Raw genomic sequence first — 18,317 nt, forward strand, 5'->3', positions numbered from 1 at the left:
CCCGTGCACCCACCTTATCGAGGTAGGAGTAGCTCCACACTTTGCCGTCGGCGAACATGCGGGACACGATCCGGCCTTGCTTGTCGATGTCCGTCCTCTCGCTCATGGCCCCACGCTGCAGGCCGGCCAGGCGCCCGTTGAAGAAGTAGGAGACGTTGACGGCCGCCAGCCCGCTGCTGGGGAGCCAGAGGAAGGGGCGGCCCACCTGGTCGTAAATGATCCTCAGGGTGAACTTCCGGTGATCATCATAGATCTTTTCTGTCCGAATATTCCGGTCATAGTCAATGGACAAGAGATTTCTTCCATGGACCTAGGAAAACACAATGGGCTTGTTTTGAAAAGACATCACTGGGGCATGTTAGCTCAGGCTTCTCAGGGACATGGCTGGCATGGCCCGGGCGTGTGTGTGTGTGTTAAAAGAAGAAATAACCTTGAAGTTACTTTAGTTACTTACTAAACTGTCCATCACATAGAAAATGGTAATACATGTAGAAAATGGCAATACTTGTAGGGTGCCCTAGAATACAGAAATGAGGCTGCTTCTGATTGGAGGTGACTGATCTGGGCATGGCTGCCATGGGCAGTTGGGTAGGCTGTGCACTGTGCAATTACCAGGTTGCCATCATGTTGTAGATAGCGTGAATGGTGAAAACTGTGCAGTGCACACATTACATAGCCATACACAATAGCCTTGGACCCTGGGGTTGACTGTCCTGCCTGGCCACCCCTGGAGGGCAAGAGAATTTGTATATTTGCACACTTACAACCCTTTTGGGCACGCCATCGGCTAATGAGTAGCTAATGATCTGTAAGAGTAGTGCCAAGATTTCTTTAGAAACCTCAAGAAAAAGGAAGATGAGTAGGTCTTAGAAATTTATGTTTTACAAAGACCTGGGAGTACAAACCCTCTTTCCAATGTGAACTCCTTTACCTCTCCCATCTAGAGAAAAATCTTGCCCTTGTCAAGGATGCAAGACATCAGTGAGGTGATCTCAGCTGGGCTGAGGAATTCCAACAAAGGTAGGAACTGATTTCCTTAGATTTGAAAGGAATAATGGAACACAACCAAATATAATTTAATATTTATTTAGAAGTTGATCTGATCAGAGAAGAGAGCCTGTCCCAGAAGGCAGAACAACTGAGAGACAAGACTCTGGGTGGGGGAAAGGAGATGGGCCCTGGAGATTCAGCTAGCCCCGAGTGGGTGGTGGGAAGTGAATGAAATAAGGCTGATTCAGCCCAGGTTCTCTGAACATAACTGGCTGCAAATCCAGACACCCCTGGGGAGACTGCTGATGGCAAGGGAAGGTGTGAACATGCAGAGGGAAGGAATGTGAGAGACGGCGGGTACTTCCTCCCTTTACCCTAATAATCTGATAGCACTTAGCAATAGCGATGATGGTGGTGACGACGGTGATGCTGGTAATAGTAACTAACATGTGCTGAGGGCTAGTCTACAGGGGCCCTGTGTTAGGCAGTTTGCATCCACTGTCTAAGCTGATGCTCATAAATGAGGGGACTGAACCCGGAACAGAGGTTAAACACTAGCTCAAGGTCACACAGCAATGAGGTGGTAGGGTTGGTCTGCAACTTCGGTCTTCAGACTTTAACCAGTTAGACCAAACTAGCTGTACTGTTTCCTGTGTTGTGTGTGCACTGAGTGCCCTGAGATGTGTCAGACAATGAAGAGGCTGTCAGGCATTGCTGGAGCCCTTGAGGGCTCCACATGGCCGCGTTAGAGGAGACAGGGAGTAACTCTGATGTGACAGAGCGACACCCGTACGCTGGGGAACAGCATCGCACCCTGGCAAAGAGCTGCATCTCACAGCTTCCCCTGGAGACCTGGGTGGCTAAAGTGATTTAAGTGGTAGTTGCTGGCTGGGTCTTCTGGGACCTTGGAGAGAGCAGACTCAGCTCAGAGGTAGGAACCCTTTGTTCTTCCCACTTTCCTCTTTTCCTTAGGTGGAATGTGGATGTGAGCACTGGCGCTCCATTTCAAGCCTTACACGTATGTCCTTAATCCGTTTCAGGTTACTATTTATGAGTGGTCTGAGGTAGGGGTCTAGGCTTCATTCTTTTACATGTGAATATCCAGTTTTCACAACACCGTTCATTGAAGAGATTGTCTTTTCTCCACTGAGTACTCTTGGCACCTCTGTCAAGTACAGTTGGCCATATAAGCTTGAACTTACTCCATTCTATTCCATTGATCCATGTGTCTGTTTCTACGCCAGTGCCATACTGTTGTGATGACTTAATAGTATAGCTTGAAACCAGGAAGTGTGATGCCTTCTGTGTTGTTACTGTTTCTTAGGAGTTCTTTGGCCATCAGGGTCTTTTATGGTTCCATAGAAATTAAAAAAGTTTTTTTCTACTTCTGTAAAAAATGCCACTGGAATCTTAATAGGGATGGAATTGAATCTGTAGATTCAATTTTGGTAGTATTGACATTTTAACAATCGTAGTTCTTCCAATCCATGAAACTGGGACACCTTTCTGTTTGTTTATTTCTGTCTTCAATTTCTTTTATCAGTGTCTTGTATTTTTCAAAGTAGGAATCTTCTACCTCCTTATTAAATTTATTCCTAAGTATATTAATAGTTTTGGTGCTACTGCAAATAGTATCTTTTTCTCCATTTCTTTTTCAGATCACCTGTGAGTGTATGTATAGAAACACTGATTTTTTTAATGTTAATTCTGTATCCTGCACCCTTACAAAATTTGTTGATTAGATCTAACCGTTTTCTGGTTGAGTTTTTAGGATTTTCTATGTATATAATCATGTCATCTGCAAAGAGAGACAATTTCATTTCTTCCTTTCCAGTTCTGATATCTTTATTTATTTTTCTTGCCTGGCTGCTCTGGCTGGAACTTCCAGGACTATGTTGAATAGGAGTGGTGAGAATGGGCACCCTTGTCTTGATCCTGATCTTATGGGAAAAGCTTTCAACCTTTTACTGTTGATTATGACGTAGCTATGGGCTTGTTATATCATGACCTTTATTATGTTGAGGTATGTTCTGTCTGTATCTAATTTGTTAAGAGTTTTTATTAAAGACAGGAGTTGAATTCTCTTAAATGCTTTTTCTGCATACACGCTTTTCCTTTTGTTCTGTTAACGTGGTGTATCACACTAATTACTCTGCACATGTTGCACCACACTTGCATCCCAGGGACAAGTCCCACTTGATCGTGGTGCATGGCCCTTTTAATGTGCTGCTGAATCTGCTTTGCCGCTGTTTTACTGAGAATTTCTGCATATATTCATCAGGGATATTGGTCTGTAGTTTTTTTGTTTTTTTTGTTGTTTTTTTGATAGTGTCCTTTTTTTGGTTTTCGTATCAGGGTAATGCTGGCCTTGTAAAAACGAGCTTCGGGGAAGTGTTCCCTCCTATGATTTTTTTGTTTTTGGAAGAGTTTAAGAAGGATTGGTGTTAATTCTTCTTAAAATGTTTGGGAAAATACACCAGTGAAGCCATCTGGTCTTGAGATTGTCTTCATTGGGAGGTTTTTGATTACGGATTCACTGTCCTTCTGAGTAACTGGTCTGTTCAGATTTTCTATTTCTTAGTGATGCAGTCTTGGCAACTTGAATGTTTCTAACAATTCTTCCATTTCTTTTAGGTTATTCAGTCTGTTGCTGTATGGTTGTTTAGAGGAGCCTCCTACGATTCTTTGTATTTCTGTAGTATAAGTTGTAACTTTTCCTTCTTCATTTATAATTTTGTGGATTTGGGTCTCTGCTCTTTTTTTTCTTGGTTGGTGTACCTAAGGGTTTGTCAGTTTTGTTGATCTTTTTAAAGAACCAACTATGAGTTTGTTTTATATTATCTATTGTTTTCCTGTTCTGTATTTTATTTATTTCTTCTTTTCCCTATTTCCTTCCTTCTGGTAACCTTGGGCTCAGTTTGTTCTTTTTCTAGTTTGTTAAGGCATAGAGTTAGTTTGTTTCTCTGGAATCTTTCTTGCTCCTACTGTAGGTGTTTGTTGCTGTGAACTTCACTCTTAACACTGCTTTTGCTGCATCCCATGAGGTTTGGTATATTGTATTTCCATTTCCATTTGTCTCAAGAGACTTTTTAATTTCCTCTTTAATTTGTTTTTGATCCATTGGCTGTTAAGGAGAGTATTTTAAAATCTCTGTGCATTTGTAAATTTTCTGGTTTTCCTCCTGTTACTGATTTCTAGTTTCAGACCACTGTGGTCAGAGAAGACACCTGCTATGATGTCTGTCTTCTTGAATTTACTAAGAGTTGTTTAGTGGCTCAGCATATGGTTTATCTTAGAAAACGTTCCATGTGCACTTGAAGAATGTGTATTCTGCTGTTGTCAGATAGCACGTTATGTCTACGTCTGTTAGGTCTGTTTTAGCTTTAGTGTTGTTCAAATCTGCTGTCTCCTTATTGATTCTGTGTCTGAATGAGCTATCCATTGTTGACAGTGGGATATTAAAGTTCCCAGCTACTATTGTATTGCTATTTATTTCTCTTTTTAGCTGTTGTTGTTTTATATATTTAAATGCTTCAGTGTGGGGTGTGTAAATATTTATAATTGTTATATCTTTTCAATAGATGACCAACCTCTTTATCAGTATATGATGATCTTTTTTTTTTTTTAAGTATGGCTTTTTCTCCTTTATTTCAATTTTTTTGGGGTAATTTTTAAGTTTATTTTCTTAATAGGGGAACTGGGGATTGAACCCAGGACCTTGTGTGTGCTAGGCACGAACTCTACCACTGAGCTATATACCCTTCCCCCATAGTATATGATGATCTTCTGTTTCTTTTTACCATTTTTAGTTTCAAGTCTCTTTTGCTTGATATAATATAACTATCCCTGCTTTTTGAGGGGATTACTATTTGCTTGAAATATCTTTTTCCATCCCTTCACTCTCAGGCTATGCATATCTTTAAGGCTAAACTGAGTATCATATAAGGCAGCATATTGTTGGATCTTGGTTTTTTTGTTTTTTAAATCCATTCAGCCTTTGTGTGTCTTTTAATTGGAGAGTTTAATCTTTACATTTAAAGTAATTATCGATAGGTAAGGACTTACTATTGCCATTTTGTTCATCATTTTCTGGCTTTAAAAAAAGATACATTGTTCCTTTTTTCATATCCTGCTGTCTTTTTTCTGTGTGTCTTGAGGTCATTTGGTACCAGTGTTCTTTGACTTCTTTATCATTTTCTTTTGTGCAGTTACTACAGGTTTTTCCCTTGTGGTTACTATGAGGCTTTCATAAAATACCTTAAAATTATAACATTCTATTTTAAACTCATAACAACTTAACTTTAGTATAATTCCTTAAATTTATGCTTTTCTTTCTCACACTTTAGATATTAATGTTACAGTTTACATATTTTAGTAATATGTAACTAATAACAGATTATAGTAGTTATGATTATTTTTATTGTTTGTTTTTAAACTTACAACTAGAGTGTAAGTGAATTATGTACCACTCTTATCATAGTACATAATCTAGCTTTGACTATGTTTACCGTTAAAAGTGAGTTTTATGCTACTTTCTTTGTTTTTATTATGTTAGTGTCTTTTTACTTCTACTCAAATAATTTTCTTTACCATTTTTTGTAAGGTGGGTCTAATGGTGGTAACACCCTTCCTTCCTTTTGTTCATGAGCCTTTATCCTTCATTTCTGAAGGACAGCTTTCTAGATACAGAATTCTTGGTTTACAGGGTTTTTTTTTTTTCTTTTAATATTTTGAATATATCATCCCATTCTCTCCTGGCCAGAAGAGTTTCTGCTGAGAAACCCTCTGGTAGTCTCAGGGGAGTTACCTTGTATGTAACGCTCCTCTTTTGTCCTGGTGCTCTCAACTTTATCTTTTGTCATTTGACAATTTTAATTATATTGTGTCTTGGTGTAGCCTTGTTTGGGTTCAAACTATTTTGGGGTCCTTTGGGCCTCATGGATCTGGATGTCCATTTCTCTTTTCTGGTTTGGGAAGATTTCAGCCATTATTGCTTTAAATATACTTTCTGTTGCTTTTTCTTTCTCTTTGGTATTCTCATAATGCAAATATTCTTTTTTTTTTTTTTTTTGGTTGTGTCTCTTAAGTGCAAAGGCTTTCATCATTGTTTTCCTTTTTTTTTTCTCTTTTTTTTGCTCCTCTGGATAATTTCAACTGTCCTATTTTCCAGGTTGCTGGTTTTTAAGTCTGTATTGAGTCTCCTTTTGGAGCTCTATGTTGAATTCTTCAGTTTAGTTATTGTTTTTTTCAGCTGTAGAATTTTTTCATCATTTCTATTTTTGTTCAACTTATTATGTTCATGAATTGTTTTCCTAGTTTTGTTTGATTGTCTGTGTGTCCTTGCAGCTCACTTAAATTCCTTAAGAGGACTATTTGGCTGACAGTTCATAGGTCTTCACTTAAGTAGGATCAGTTATTGAAGACCCTCTCTGTTTCCTTTGCTAGTGTCATATTTCCCTGATTTTTCATGATCCTTCATTCCTTACATTGGTGTCTGTGCATTTGAGTAAGTGGTCTCGTAGAATTTACAGGTTTGCTTTGGTAGAGACAGATCTACCAGTTGGCTCAGTTTTGGCTTCTGGGTGTGTCTGCTGCTAAATTCTTCAGAGGGTGGTATTTGTTATCAGGGTCTATTTTGTGGCAATGCAACTACCTGAGCTCTGAGGGCAGGGGTGGGAGGGTGTGCTGCTGGCTGAGAACAGTTGGCTAGGACTGTTGGCTTGGTTCCCTGCCCAAGTGAGGCTGTAGGATGGGCTCCGTGGTTGCCTGGGTTCGCTGGTCAGGCTTACCAGACCATTGGGACTGGGTGCTACACTCAGCAGTAGGGAGCTTCCTTGCCCTTGCGGGGCATCAGAATGGGCCTGCGTGGTTTGTTGTTCTGGGACTTGAATCTGGGAAGAGTATACACTGAATTCCCTCAGTCCCCCTGATATGCCAGACAGGGCCACTGGTTTTGCTCTGCAGAGGGGAGAAGCCTGGACTGTGCTCTCTGGTCAAGTGCTGCTGTGCACAGGGCGGTGGCACGGGATGCTCAGCTCCCCTCGTGCTCTGGTTAGGCTCCCCGGCCAGGTGGGCTGACGCCCGCAGTCAGCAAGCAGCGGGGCTGTGAAGTAGCTTCCCTGCTTGGGCGCAGCGGGAGAACTAGCTCCAGGCTTTGTAAGGCTCTTTGTCTCTGGTCTTGACTCACACCAACCCTTTCCCCAAGTTCCCTGGCCAGGGAGGCCACAGGCTCTGCCTCTGCAGGCTGTCAGCTCTGCCTGCCCACCTCTCTGCTTGAGCTTGCTGGACCACATGGCCTTCGGATGCCCCCGTCGGCCCTCCTGGCCTGTCGGGGCGGGGGGCCACACTCAGCAGCCACAGGCCTATGGTCGGCAATCCTGCCTGGGTCGGGAGGGGAGGGTCCTCTTGAGGCATCTCCCCAGTTTTCTGAACAGGCTTTGTGGTTGGGAGGGGCTGAGAGCTACACTTAGTAGCAATGGGGCTGTGAATGAACTCCCCCTGTCTGGGCACCTCAGGGGAACCCTCCATGCCGGGCGCTGACTCTGCTCTGGGGGAGATCAGCTCTGCCTGCCCACCTCCTGGCTTGAGCCATCCTGGGCTGCAACTCAGCTCCCAGGCCTTGGAGCGGGGAGTGGGCCGATCAGGCTCCAGGGCTGGTCAGATGCCTCGTTTGAGGACCTGAGACCGGCCGACTTGCGCCCCGCCCAGTTCCCTGGTCTGATGGACTCAGTTCTGCAGCTGACAAAAGCTGCGGGTTGCGATTACTCCTTGGGGCTGCAGGGAGGAGCTCCATCTGCCGAGATCCGAGTGCGGCTTACAAGCCCCTCTCCCTTTCTCCATCACAATCAGATTCCCAGTGGTTGAGTCCCATGGATCTCCCCTGCAGTCCCTGCAGGGCGACAGAGGAGTAGCAGCCCTCACGAAGCCACCCACAATGCTGGGGCTGGGGTGGGGGGCTCCAGACATCCCCCCTGAGCTCTCTTCCCACTGGTGGGCTGTGCCGGCCTGGGGCAGGGGCAGTGCGATCAGTGACCACCCTTCTGGTGGGATCTGTCTCGATCTCTGTGGTGCGGGGTGGGGGTCACGGCAGCCTCACCCCCCTGTTCTAGGAGTCTCTCAGGGGCGCCTTGTCCACGAAGAGTTGTTGTTTGTGCTCGTGAGGGTGGCGCAAAGTCAGGAGTGGCCTATGTTTCCATCTTGCTGATGTCACTCAGTTAACTTCTGAAATGTGTAATTTCTATAAAAATGCCCAATCCTTCTAATAATTAAATATGATAAATTCACTGGAAGCTGAGTTAAGGAGTTCAGGCCAGTCATGTAATCTCATCAAATATCTTTAATTGTGAGGATGCCTGGACTGGAGAGGAGGTGCTTCGGCTGTGGGGTGGGAGGTCTTGGAGGGTCTGACAGGCGTGCCCGCCCCCCCCCCCCCCCGACTTTACTGTGTGCAGGAGCTTTAATTTAGCCTCACTGTTCTCTTATTCCGAATTAAATTACCCATCTAACAATATTTAAATTAACCTCGAGGCTTCCTGGAGAACATAAAAGTTGTTTTGAATTATTTTCACTGCCAGGAGCGGCACAGTTCCCTTCCCAGCCAGCTCGGTAGGTGTTCAGTGATAGAGAAGCCCGTTGTTAAATTAATACAATTTTGTGTTTGTAAGGAAGCCATTATTTTTAATTATCGGGCATTTTCCTCAGCCTGGCTTCCCCAGTTAATAAAACTCAGCTACTTAGCATGGTTTTTATTTTTGCGGAGGGCAGACTTTGGGAAGTACTTTCCCCTGTGGCATCTCCCTCCAGAATGTTTTGATCTCACAAAGCACACGCCTGTCACAGGGAGGCTCGTAAAAAGCCCTGAGAAAAGGAAACGCTGTCGTCAAAATGGCCCTGCTGGGCCTTTGACTGGTGACTCTAGCATAGCCTGGGAGGCAGTGCCGGGAGCTGGTGAAGTGAGGAAATTAACACTGGGCTGGATCCCCTCCCGGAAATGGCACTGTGGCACAGCAGGAGAGACTCCAGTTAGACTTACAGCAGAACCCTTTGCCCATCCCGCTCTGAGTCTGGGAAACCCAGGAGAGATTAGGAAGGGAGGGCAAGAGATTCTCCCCAGATGTCTGGCAGTGTTAACAAGTAGAACTCCTGCCTTGGAGAACTGAGTTAATTCACCCACCCGGAGGAGACGCCTGGCCTGGGTGACATCTTCATTTCCTCTCTGGGTCTGTCCTCTGGGATGTAAAAAAGCAGCTCTCCCCAGCCCCCACGTAACAAGACCCCATGCTATGCTGGGATCAGTGCTGGTGCAGACAGAACAACTCGCTGTAAATTTAATATTAGCTTAAATAATGCATAATTAGAAGGGTAAGCCTCTGCAAACACATTAAATAATGTATTCCCCCGGCAAACATTACTTTTGGATGACCTGCTGTTTTGGGTGGCGGCGAGGTGGGAAGGTAGAAAGCCCCGAATCTCAGCTGCGGTTTTGCCGCTGATTAGCTTTGTTGTCACAGAGCAGTGCCGTCACCGGGCATCCCCCCGGTTCCTTATCTGTAATGGCCCGTGAGCTTCTGGTGGGCAGAGGCTTTACCTTCCTTTTCTTAGTATCGCTGTTATTTTGGAAAAGTGCTTGGTGCTCAGCAGACATTTGGGAAAATAGGGGTTGAGTAAGACCGAGTATAAGAACCCTGGCAGCTCTGATGAGTAAGGTGCTAACGTAAAAATTACTGAGAGGAGAAAATGGGAGCCGGACCCCCCCCATATCCGACAGGCTTCCTTTTTCCCAAAGAGTAATCTGAATCATTCTGGGAGGGCTCTCGAGAGCTGGAATTAGCAGAGGTCAGAGGGAGCGGATTTTAAAAATCACATTCATTCATTCATTCAACATTGAGCACCTACTGTGTGCTCGTGACTATGATGAGCACATAAAATAGAGCAGGACAGTTGGGGCTCCTGCTCTCAGGAACTCGCGGGTCAGAGGAGGATAAAGACACAGGAACCAACAATGAAAATCACGAGTGTGGTCGTGAGAGTCAACACAGGGAAGGCACTGTGGGATCGGAGGAGGGACAAGGAGCCAGAGCTGGGCCGACAAGGATGGTTTCCCAGAGGAAGTGCTGCCTCACCGGGGTGCAGTGTATGACTGAGACTTCAGAGGTGAAGGCAGGGGACAAGGCAGAACATTCCGGTGGGGTGGTAACAAGGGCCCCGCGCAGGCAGAGAGCATCCCTTTGGATGCTGTGGGCTAGTCTAGTAGAGGCAGGTGGTCTGTTGGTCGGGATGTGGCAGGGAGGACAGGGGTCTGCTATGGAGGCTCCACCCAGATGACCGGAATGGTCAAGTATGTTGCATGTCTGCTAAGCTCTAAAAAAGAAAGGAAGACAGTCCCATCCTGCAGATGAATGCTCCACTGCATTCAACAGTGGGTAAATCCGGGGAGGGCTTTTTTTTTTTTTTTTTTTTTTTACCAGCACCAATAAGGCCCTGATCCCTTGACCTCACCACCCCCAGCTAGTTTGCTCCAGCCACACTGGCTAGCTTTCTGCTGAGGATATAAGCAACAGTTTCTTCTGCCTCAGGGCCTTTGCGTATGCTGGAACCCTAGCACAGAAGGCTTTCCTCCCATTCCTTGCCTGGAAAATTCCTACTCTTCATTCAGTTCTCAGCCCAAATGTCATTATCTTAGCACAGCCTAACCTAGATCAGATATTCCTTGGTATCTCAGCTGCATTTTTTTCCTTCAGAGCACGCATCGCAATCTCTTCATATTATTTGTGGTTTATTTGATTATTAACTGTTTCCCCTTGCTACAGCACAAGCTCCATGAGGGTCTTTCCACTTTTCCACTGCACCATTCAAAACAGCAAGTCATCCAAAAATCACATGTGCTTGGGGGACACGTTGTTGAACGTGTTTGCAGAGGCTTACCCTTCTAATGACATATTATTTAAGGTAATACTAAATTTGTAGCAAGTTCTGCCTGCACAGGCACTTCTCGTAATTCAGGGTCTTGTCTTCTCAAGACTAGACCCTCAGTGCCTAGTACAGTGCCAGGAACATAATAGGTGTTTGAAAAAATAAAGTATCAGTTGGTGCGGAATGAATGTGTGTGGCAGGCGGGGCTGATAGAATTCAGGCTTTTGTGATGACTGCTTCTGTGAACAGACAGACTTGAGTGGGCACCGTGCAGAACTGAGTTCACATGCGTGTGTTCGCAGGCACACAGGCACGTCTGCCTCCCACCTTGCTGCTGTGTCACTGTCATTTGCCACAAAAGTAAGAGTAACACAAGCCAACGTGTAATTGCAATGTCATATTAATTATATGGAAACCAAAACAAAATTACTAACTCCCACTTCTTCTCAGAATACTAATAACACTAATACCAATATCATGATGGAAGATTATCTTGGAAGCAATTTTTCTTTTGTTCTGCTACCTACACATGTAGCTGTTTCTTGCTTTTGCAACCTCTGTGTACATCATGATTGGGAGGAAATGCCCCAGAGGGTGGCTGTATGCCTTCTTCAGCAGAGAGAATCGTGCACTAAACCCACTTTAGGAAAGAGCAGGAGTTTTAAATCTGAATAGGAGGAGTTGATTTCAGTTCTCTCTTCTAAAAGTCTAGAAAAAAGCCTTGCTGGAGGGGAGGGGGCATGAATGCATTAACAGAGCCTCAGGGCTGGAGATTTGCTTTGTGATTAAATCAGGCTTTTGGAGGGATGGACTGAAGAATATGTCTGGGTGTGTGTGTGTGTGTGAGTGATTTAACCATCTCTACCTTCTTGGGGTGCAGCACCCCCTTTCTCTAAGGTGTCCCCATCTAGGCGGTCTTGCTGAGATATCCATCACAAGACACATGCATCCACATGGGACCCAGCCAATGACCGGCCTGGGGATGGGAGTGCCACTCCATCTGTACCAGGTCACTCATAGTTCTTCCAAGGGATTTTACTTTTGAATTCTGCAGGCGAGCCCTCCCTCTTCCCTCTGGGCTCACTAAGCTGAACTGGTGGCAACCTGGAGTCATCTTTAGCCAAGTCTGCCTGACTCCGCCTGACTCCCCAGGGTGAGGAGGTCACCAGTCGAACATAGGAGTAAATTAGGCTAAGAGTCAAGAGGAACATTGCTAAGAGATGGACGGGGCCTGAGAGGAAGATGTCAACCCGATGATACCATCCGAGCCTGTGAAGTCCCTAGGGCTGGCTCCTCTCTCGCGGGGCCCGCTCGGCAAAGACAGTGCATGGCCTTTTTATTGAGCTAATTTGAGTGTACTTTCTGTCTCTTGCAGGGGAAAGATTCCTGACAGACACAAAGGCATTTTTGCCCTAAGCACCTTCCAAGGGGGATCCTTCTGAGGGGCCATGGTCGCCGTATCCTCCTTTGTCACCCGCTGTCTGAGCGCCCATCACATGGCACCATCACCGGGGAGAAGCAGTGAGACGGACCTTGCGCTCCTGGAGCTTCCAGGTACCCTACTGCAGCAGCTTCATGACGCTTGTGAAGGGCAGGGTGGGAGGTGTGAGGGCAGGAAGGAGGAAGACTTTCAAACGCGATTCCTTGAGAAATCCCTGGGAGGCACACTGCACTGAAAACCTTGCCCACAGTGAGTATGGGCAGGGACAGTCACTCCAGATTTTGCCCAAGCATCATGAAGCTTTTTGGTGGAAGACGGTGGCTGTGGTCCATCCATCCACCGTCTCACATTTCACCAGCCTTTAGCTAAGAGCTGCTGACAAGTTCCTTACCTAAGAGGTGCCCCCGGCTGGGTTGATGGAAGAAGGAGGACCGAGATGGGTTAGCGTTTCACTGGGCACTGTTCTGCTGGGATAGCGCCACTGGGGTTTCTGGTCCTCTCTGAGCGCCAGGGCTGCTCCCGGGACTTTGCTAGTCCCCAGGAAAAGTCAGGTATTTGCTTCAATGCGTGAAACCCTCAGTTACTGCATCATAGAGCTCTCCAAATCCCCTGCCAGCCACTGGGCGGGGGCGGGGGCGGGGGGTGGTAAGCAACATGGTTCCGGCTCAGTGGTCGCACTTTAAAGTTCATCCCATTTCTTCCCCATTCCAAGAGGCAGGGCCAGGGCTGCCGGAATCTCACATCTCTGTGTTGGTGTTCAGTTTCCAGCCTCTCTCCTTCACACAGCCCAGCAGGCCAGCCCCTGAAGTCCGGAGGGCTCCTTGGCTTCCCAGTCTGTATGCTCACAGAAAGGGCTCCTTAAAAAGGGGGGGCATGACACAGCAACCCTGCTAACTGCCGTTAATTGTGTGGGCTCAGTAGCTCTCAGACCTCCCTCTCTGCTCGTGCTTTAGTTTCTTGTTTGGCTTCCTGCCACAGCCCCCGTGCCGTCCCTCCCCTCCCATCCTGTCCCCTTCTGAGCTACCTCCTCTACACCCGAGAGCTCGTTCCAACATAACAAACCCCAGCACATCACTCTACTAATAGAACCCTGGAACAGCTAGCCGTCCCCACCGTCCTCAGGATAAACAAACACCAGCCTCGTAAAATTCCCTTCCAGGTGCTGCCCTGACCAGCTTGCTCCTTGTCTGTCTGATCGCCCCTCGCCGATAGCTTTGCCTGGCCAATCCCTACTGCTCTGTACAACCGATGCCAACTCTTCTGTGAAGCAACCCTCAGCCCCGATCCAGATGGCAGAGACCCTGCTCCGGGGTCACCAGATCTCCTTGCAGGTAAGTTGGAGCCACCCCCTTGTGTTCTCCCCGGGGGAATGGCCATGATGCCTGCCACGGCCAGTCGTGCTCACTGCGCCCCTGATTTCGGGGCTTATTTGTTAACATTTGTTCACCTATCACAGCCCACCCTCTCCTGACTGACACAGGGACGCACCCCTTCCCCTGGGATCTTGGCCTCTGTTACAGCTCACAGCACACAGCACACACTTTACATGTCTTCTCCACTGGACTGTCAGTTCCTCTCCGGCTCGGAATTAGTTTTCATTCCCTCCCTTGAGCCTGCTCATTCCACACTGCTTGACATACAGTTGGCACTTAGAAAACATCTTTTTTTTTTTTTAATGTGAAATACTGGTTTAATTTGCAGCCCCCATACAGAAGAGACGTAAACTGAAGAGAAAATAAAACTAGACAGCACACGGGGAAGCCGACACTTACAAAAAGGTAAGGGTCCCCAAAGAGTCCATTCCAGTAGTGAGTATCTTTTGAATAAATGAAAAATTTCAGGCCCCATGTGACAGTACGCCCGATGGCCACCTTCGGTTTAGGGGCTGAAACGTCCCCGCCATGAGCTCAGGAAGCAGCTGACGGAAAGGATGCGCCCCGGGTGACTGAACCCACGTGACACTGCGCTGTCCCTTCCTCCAACTGCGCCCCTGCAATTTCCAGGAGGTACTTTTATTTCATTCACTAAACAATTTATGAATTGAATTAAAAAAAATGAGATGCAAATAAATTCCAGGCTTTCTCCCTCATTTTCAAATTACATTTTCAGTCCACTCAACCTGTTATAATCTCATAGTGATTTTCATTTACGAGAGCTAAATGGATATGTGATTATTGTTACAGGAACTAACAGCAGACAATTAAATGTTGAGGTGTTGATAGATAAAGCTGTGTTTCGATTTGCATAAACACGATGCCAGCAAATCTAACCCTGGCAGAAATTCAGTTATGAGACGTGCCTGCCTAACTTCTGCTAATTACCACAAGCACCATTACTAAGATTTTTTAATATTCAGAGTTGGGATTATAGCCATTTTATTTGAGGGCCACATTTATCTTTATTTTGAAAACTTAGTCAAAGTGCCTCACTGATTTATCAGAAAAAAGGCACGGCTGCTACTTAATAATCAAGTTGCACCGTGCAGTGTATCAAAAATCAATCAATTACGCAGCCCTGAAATCCACTCATTAAGGATTTAGCTGCTAATCTCATTTCATTTTTGTCTTTAGGAAGACACGGCAGTTTGCAAACTTTGCAGATACCAGCAGAGGAAGAAAAACACGCGAGACTGCTGATAACCTCATGTGGAGAATTAAACTCCAACTAGACAAAGGCGGAATCGGAATACGGAGTGGCCTGGCTCTGCATGGAGGTCACCCGGGCTGCATTTCAGTCCAATGCCACGGCAAAAGTTCCGTTGACGGTAAGCCTTCTACTCTCGGGGATTCCAAAGGATTTTGTTAAACCCTGCCGTAGTGCATAGTTTACTGTTTTCCTGGTGACCAGCTCAATGATTTTATTAATTTACTTCTTATTGGGTGCTGCCCCCCCCACCCCGGCCCCATAAGCTAAGCAGCAGGCGGGCAGGGATGCTGTTTGGCGCACCTTGTAGCTCCAGTGCATTGCACAGCACCTGGATCCTAGGAGGGAGCTAGCTGGTCATCAGATGGGTGCTGAGTCTGATGAAGACCAGGAGCCCTAGGATCCTCCCCTGGGGCACGGGTTAGCATGGCGGTAAGACTCGCAGCCCCTCTCGGCGCCACACGGATGACTGTCGATCTAGTCAGGAAGGTATGAGGGCTGGTGGTTAAGAATCCTGGTCAGCGAGCCTGACAGGAAGATGGAACTGGTGCTGAGTCCTGGCTTTGCCATTTTGCCCCCGAGCAGGTTATTTAGCTCCTCAGAGACTCTGTTTCCTCAACTGAACAACGGAGCTAAGAATGCCTACCCCCACAGGGCTGCTGAAGGTAAGATGATACAAGAAAAGCATGTAACACAGTGCTTGCATCATAAACGTTGTATATTGGTTTTAAAAGATGTCACTTCACTTGTGGGTAAGTGACCTAGTCTGGGAAAGCTAGGGTTGGTTAAAACGTCCTGCTACAGCTTGCTTGCTGCTTCCTCCTGGGAAGCCTTCCCTGACCCCCCGCAGGCTGGATGAGAGCCCCTCTTCTGGGATGCCGTCAAGCCCTGGGTGTTCCTCTATCTTCTCACTGAACCCATTGATTGTCCTGAGTTTATATCCTCTACTGGACTGTCAACACCTTGAGTGTGTGAGTGTGATAAAACTCTCATTCTTCTAGTATTCAGCAAGTCGCCCAGCACACAGTAGGCATGGGCACCCACTGATTGGCCAAGCTGGTCAAACAGTGCAGGCTGAGGGAGATGGTACGCGTGAAAGGAAGCCCAAAGGGAGCGCTAGTTAGATAGAGTTTAAGGTAAATCCCCACTTTTTCCGGTCCTCGGAAATGGAGAACGTTCTCCCCGAGGTCTGAGTCCCAGAGGGACAGGACTCACGTGTCTCCTCCTGGGAAGAAAGGAGCGATGGTGGCTCGGGAACCGGGAGGTTGCCTCAGCGCCTGAGGAAAGCGTGTGGCCCCCTCCTACCCTGTGGCAACAAGTTGGGTAGAACTACTTACCCGGAGTTTCCTGCCAAAGACGGTGACTTTGCCTTTAATCTGTTCCTTCCTTAGGCGCCACTCAATGGAGTTCAGGCCGTTCTCCATGGGCAGAGAGATGTTGCAGCGCCCGATGGTGGGGGTGATGGTGCCCGCCAGGACGTGGGGCTCGCTGTGGAAGCTGACACCCATCCCATTGGCATATATCACCCTCAGGGTACCGTTATTACAGAGCTGGTAGCTGTTCCTCACTTGATCTGAAGACATGGAAGGTGGGGAGAGGGAAATAAATTATCTACGCTGTTAGTCATAAGAGAACAGAACCCCTATTTTTGTAGGTTTCCATGGTGCTCTGCAGCTGTCAGTCTAAGGCTGCCTTCAATTAGCACACGTACAATGTTAAGGTGTGCAGCAGAGATGCTACTGATCCGTGGAAAGAAAAACATTATTAATATGTGGCACTCCAGAAATAATTATGCTGTGATATTTTTCTTTTACTCACTGAAGACTATTAATAGTGCATTTAAACAGATAAAGATGTCTACTGCCTACACAGTTTGTGTCAATCAAATCTCTGATTTTTAACATATAGACGTTTTAGCTGAAATGGGGAAAAAAGAAAAACCTACTTAATATTATTTTTTGCCTCTTGCCCACCATCTAACCTGCAGTTGATGGTCTCCCACAGGTCAGCTCCACTGCAAATCCAGTCTTGGTTGGGTGCTTCAAGAAAAGAAACAGAAAAAGCAACCTTCCTGCCTGTCATGTGTCTGTCTCTACCAGGATGCCACCTCCACTCAAGAGAAATCATCTGAAGACTCAAACAGCACGAGGTAGACGGAGCCATTGGGTGCTGATAACACGTGCTTATCTTCTTCCCAAATGGACTCTACAGTAGTCGGTCAGAATTCTGACCTTTTTTTCCCCTTTCTCGAAAAGTTCCAGGAAGGGTGAGGCAGAGACGCCTGTTACAGGTAGGCTGCTTCCTGATCAGGCAAAGGAGCCCAGCTGGTCTGGCCTCAGATTTGCTGGCTTTTGGGGTTGTGAGCCCGTGTGTACCTGTCACTCCTGTGACTGCAGCCGTCGTGCAGAAAGACAAACATCTACATCATTAATCATCTGGCAGAGCAGAAATAGAGTCATTGAAACAGGCTCTGTCGTGGGCTAACAGTCCAGAAATGTCACCATTTATCTACTGAGAGGACACTTTTAGCCTCTGACGATGGGCTGGCCCACTGACATTCTATCTTAATTAAAAGGAAACCTAATCTGCACAAGTCCTTTTCTTGCCAGCCCCCGTGCTTCTCCTGGAATGTACGTCATGCCGATCAGTAACCATGGGGGCGGTCAGAAACCTTTGAGACCCCAGTGACTGCAGGATGACTGTCTCATCACAGAAGGGCATGAAGAGACTCAGAATGGGGCCAGGGTGCAAAGAGGTAAACAACCTGTGATTGACAGTTTCAGGTAAACATGTAACAGACTCCCCTCCCCACCCCCCCCCCCAGCACAGCACGGCAGGTTGCTTGCAGACAGGGACATGCAGGTATCTTCGTGAAGTGCAACTCCGCAGTCCGGGCCCAAGCGCCCCGCCCCCGGGCTTACCTTGCACCACTGTGTAGGAAGCCTCCACCGAGGACAGGTTGGTGATGACGGTGACATCATCGTCACGGTTGGAGTTCTCGATGTCAATGGTGATGGATTTCTCCATTTCCCGGTGCAGGCTGGTCACCACCCCTGTGGGGCGTGTCACATTGGTCAGGCGGCCCTCGTGGTCATAACTGGAGAAGAGACACACTGGTTAGAAGCAGCTACTGGGACTAGAGGCTTCCTCAACCCTCGGCGCCACACATGGGACAGACTCACAGGGCCACAGAAGGAGAGGCACTGGGAGGTGGCAGCACGCCGAGGCCCCTGTCACAGTCATCAAAGCCTCCACCTGGGGAGTGTAAATGGATGCAGCCACTATGGAGATTCATTAAAAGGCAAAAATTGAGTTCCCATATGATGGAGAA

At 46.8% G+C, this 18,317-nt stretch overlaps 1 protein-coding gene and 2 long non-coding RNA genes across 9 annotated transcripts in view; 2 read left to right on the forward strand and 1 right to left on the reverse strand.

Moving 5' to 3' along the window:
* Nucleotides 1-14,352, forward strand: part of LOC116658996 — a 35,942-nt gene extending 21,590 nt beyond the window's left edge. Inside the window, exons 3-4 of the long non-coding RNA XR_004314254.1 lie at nucleotides 12,278-12,456; nucleotides 13,503-14,352. This is a non-coding gene — a long non-coding RNA (uncharacterized LOC116658996). The remainder of the gene's footprint in view (nucleotides 1-12,277; nucleotides 12,457-13,502) is intronic.
* Nucleotides 1-18,317, reverse strand: part of TENM2 (teneurin transmembrane protein 2) — an 892,554-nt gene that overhangs the window by 17,234 nt on the left and 857,003 nt on the right. For all 7 annotated transcript variants that reach the window (XM_032465127.1, XM_032465128.1, XM_032465131.1 and 4 more), the window contains 3 exons: nucleotides 17,908-18,083; nucleotides 16,324-16,559; nucleotides 14-310 (listed from right to left, as the gene is read on the reverse strand). In XM_032465127.1, the coding sequence (XP_032321018.1) occupies nucleotides 14-310; nucleotides 16,324-16,559; nucleotides 17,908-18,083 (709 nt within the window). The remainder of the gene's footprint in view (nucleotides 1-13; nucleotides 311-16,323; nucleotides 16,560-17,907; nucleotides 18,084-18,317) is intronic.
* Nucleotides 15,028-17,946, forward strand: LOC116658997. The gene is made up of 4 exons (XR_004314255.1): nucleotides 15,028-15,107; nucleotides 15,572-15,651; nucleotides 16,378-16,574; nucleotides 16,991-17,946. It is a non-coding gene; the product is annotated as an uncharacterized LOC116658997 (long non-coding RNA).

This window comes from Camelus ferus, chromosome 22 (assembly GCF_009834535.1).
Source record: "Camelus ferus isolate YT-003-E chromosome 22, BCGSAC_Cfer_1.0, whole genome shotgun sequence".
NCBI classification, from domain to species: Eukaryota; Metazoa; Chordata; class Mammalia; order Artiodactyla; family Camelidae; genus Camelus; species Camelus ferus.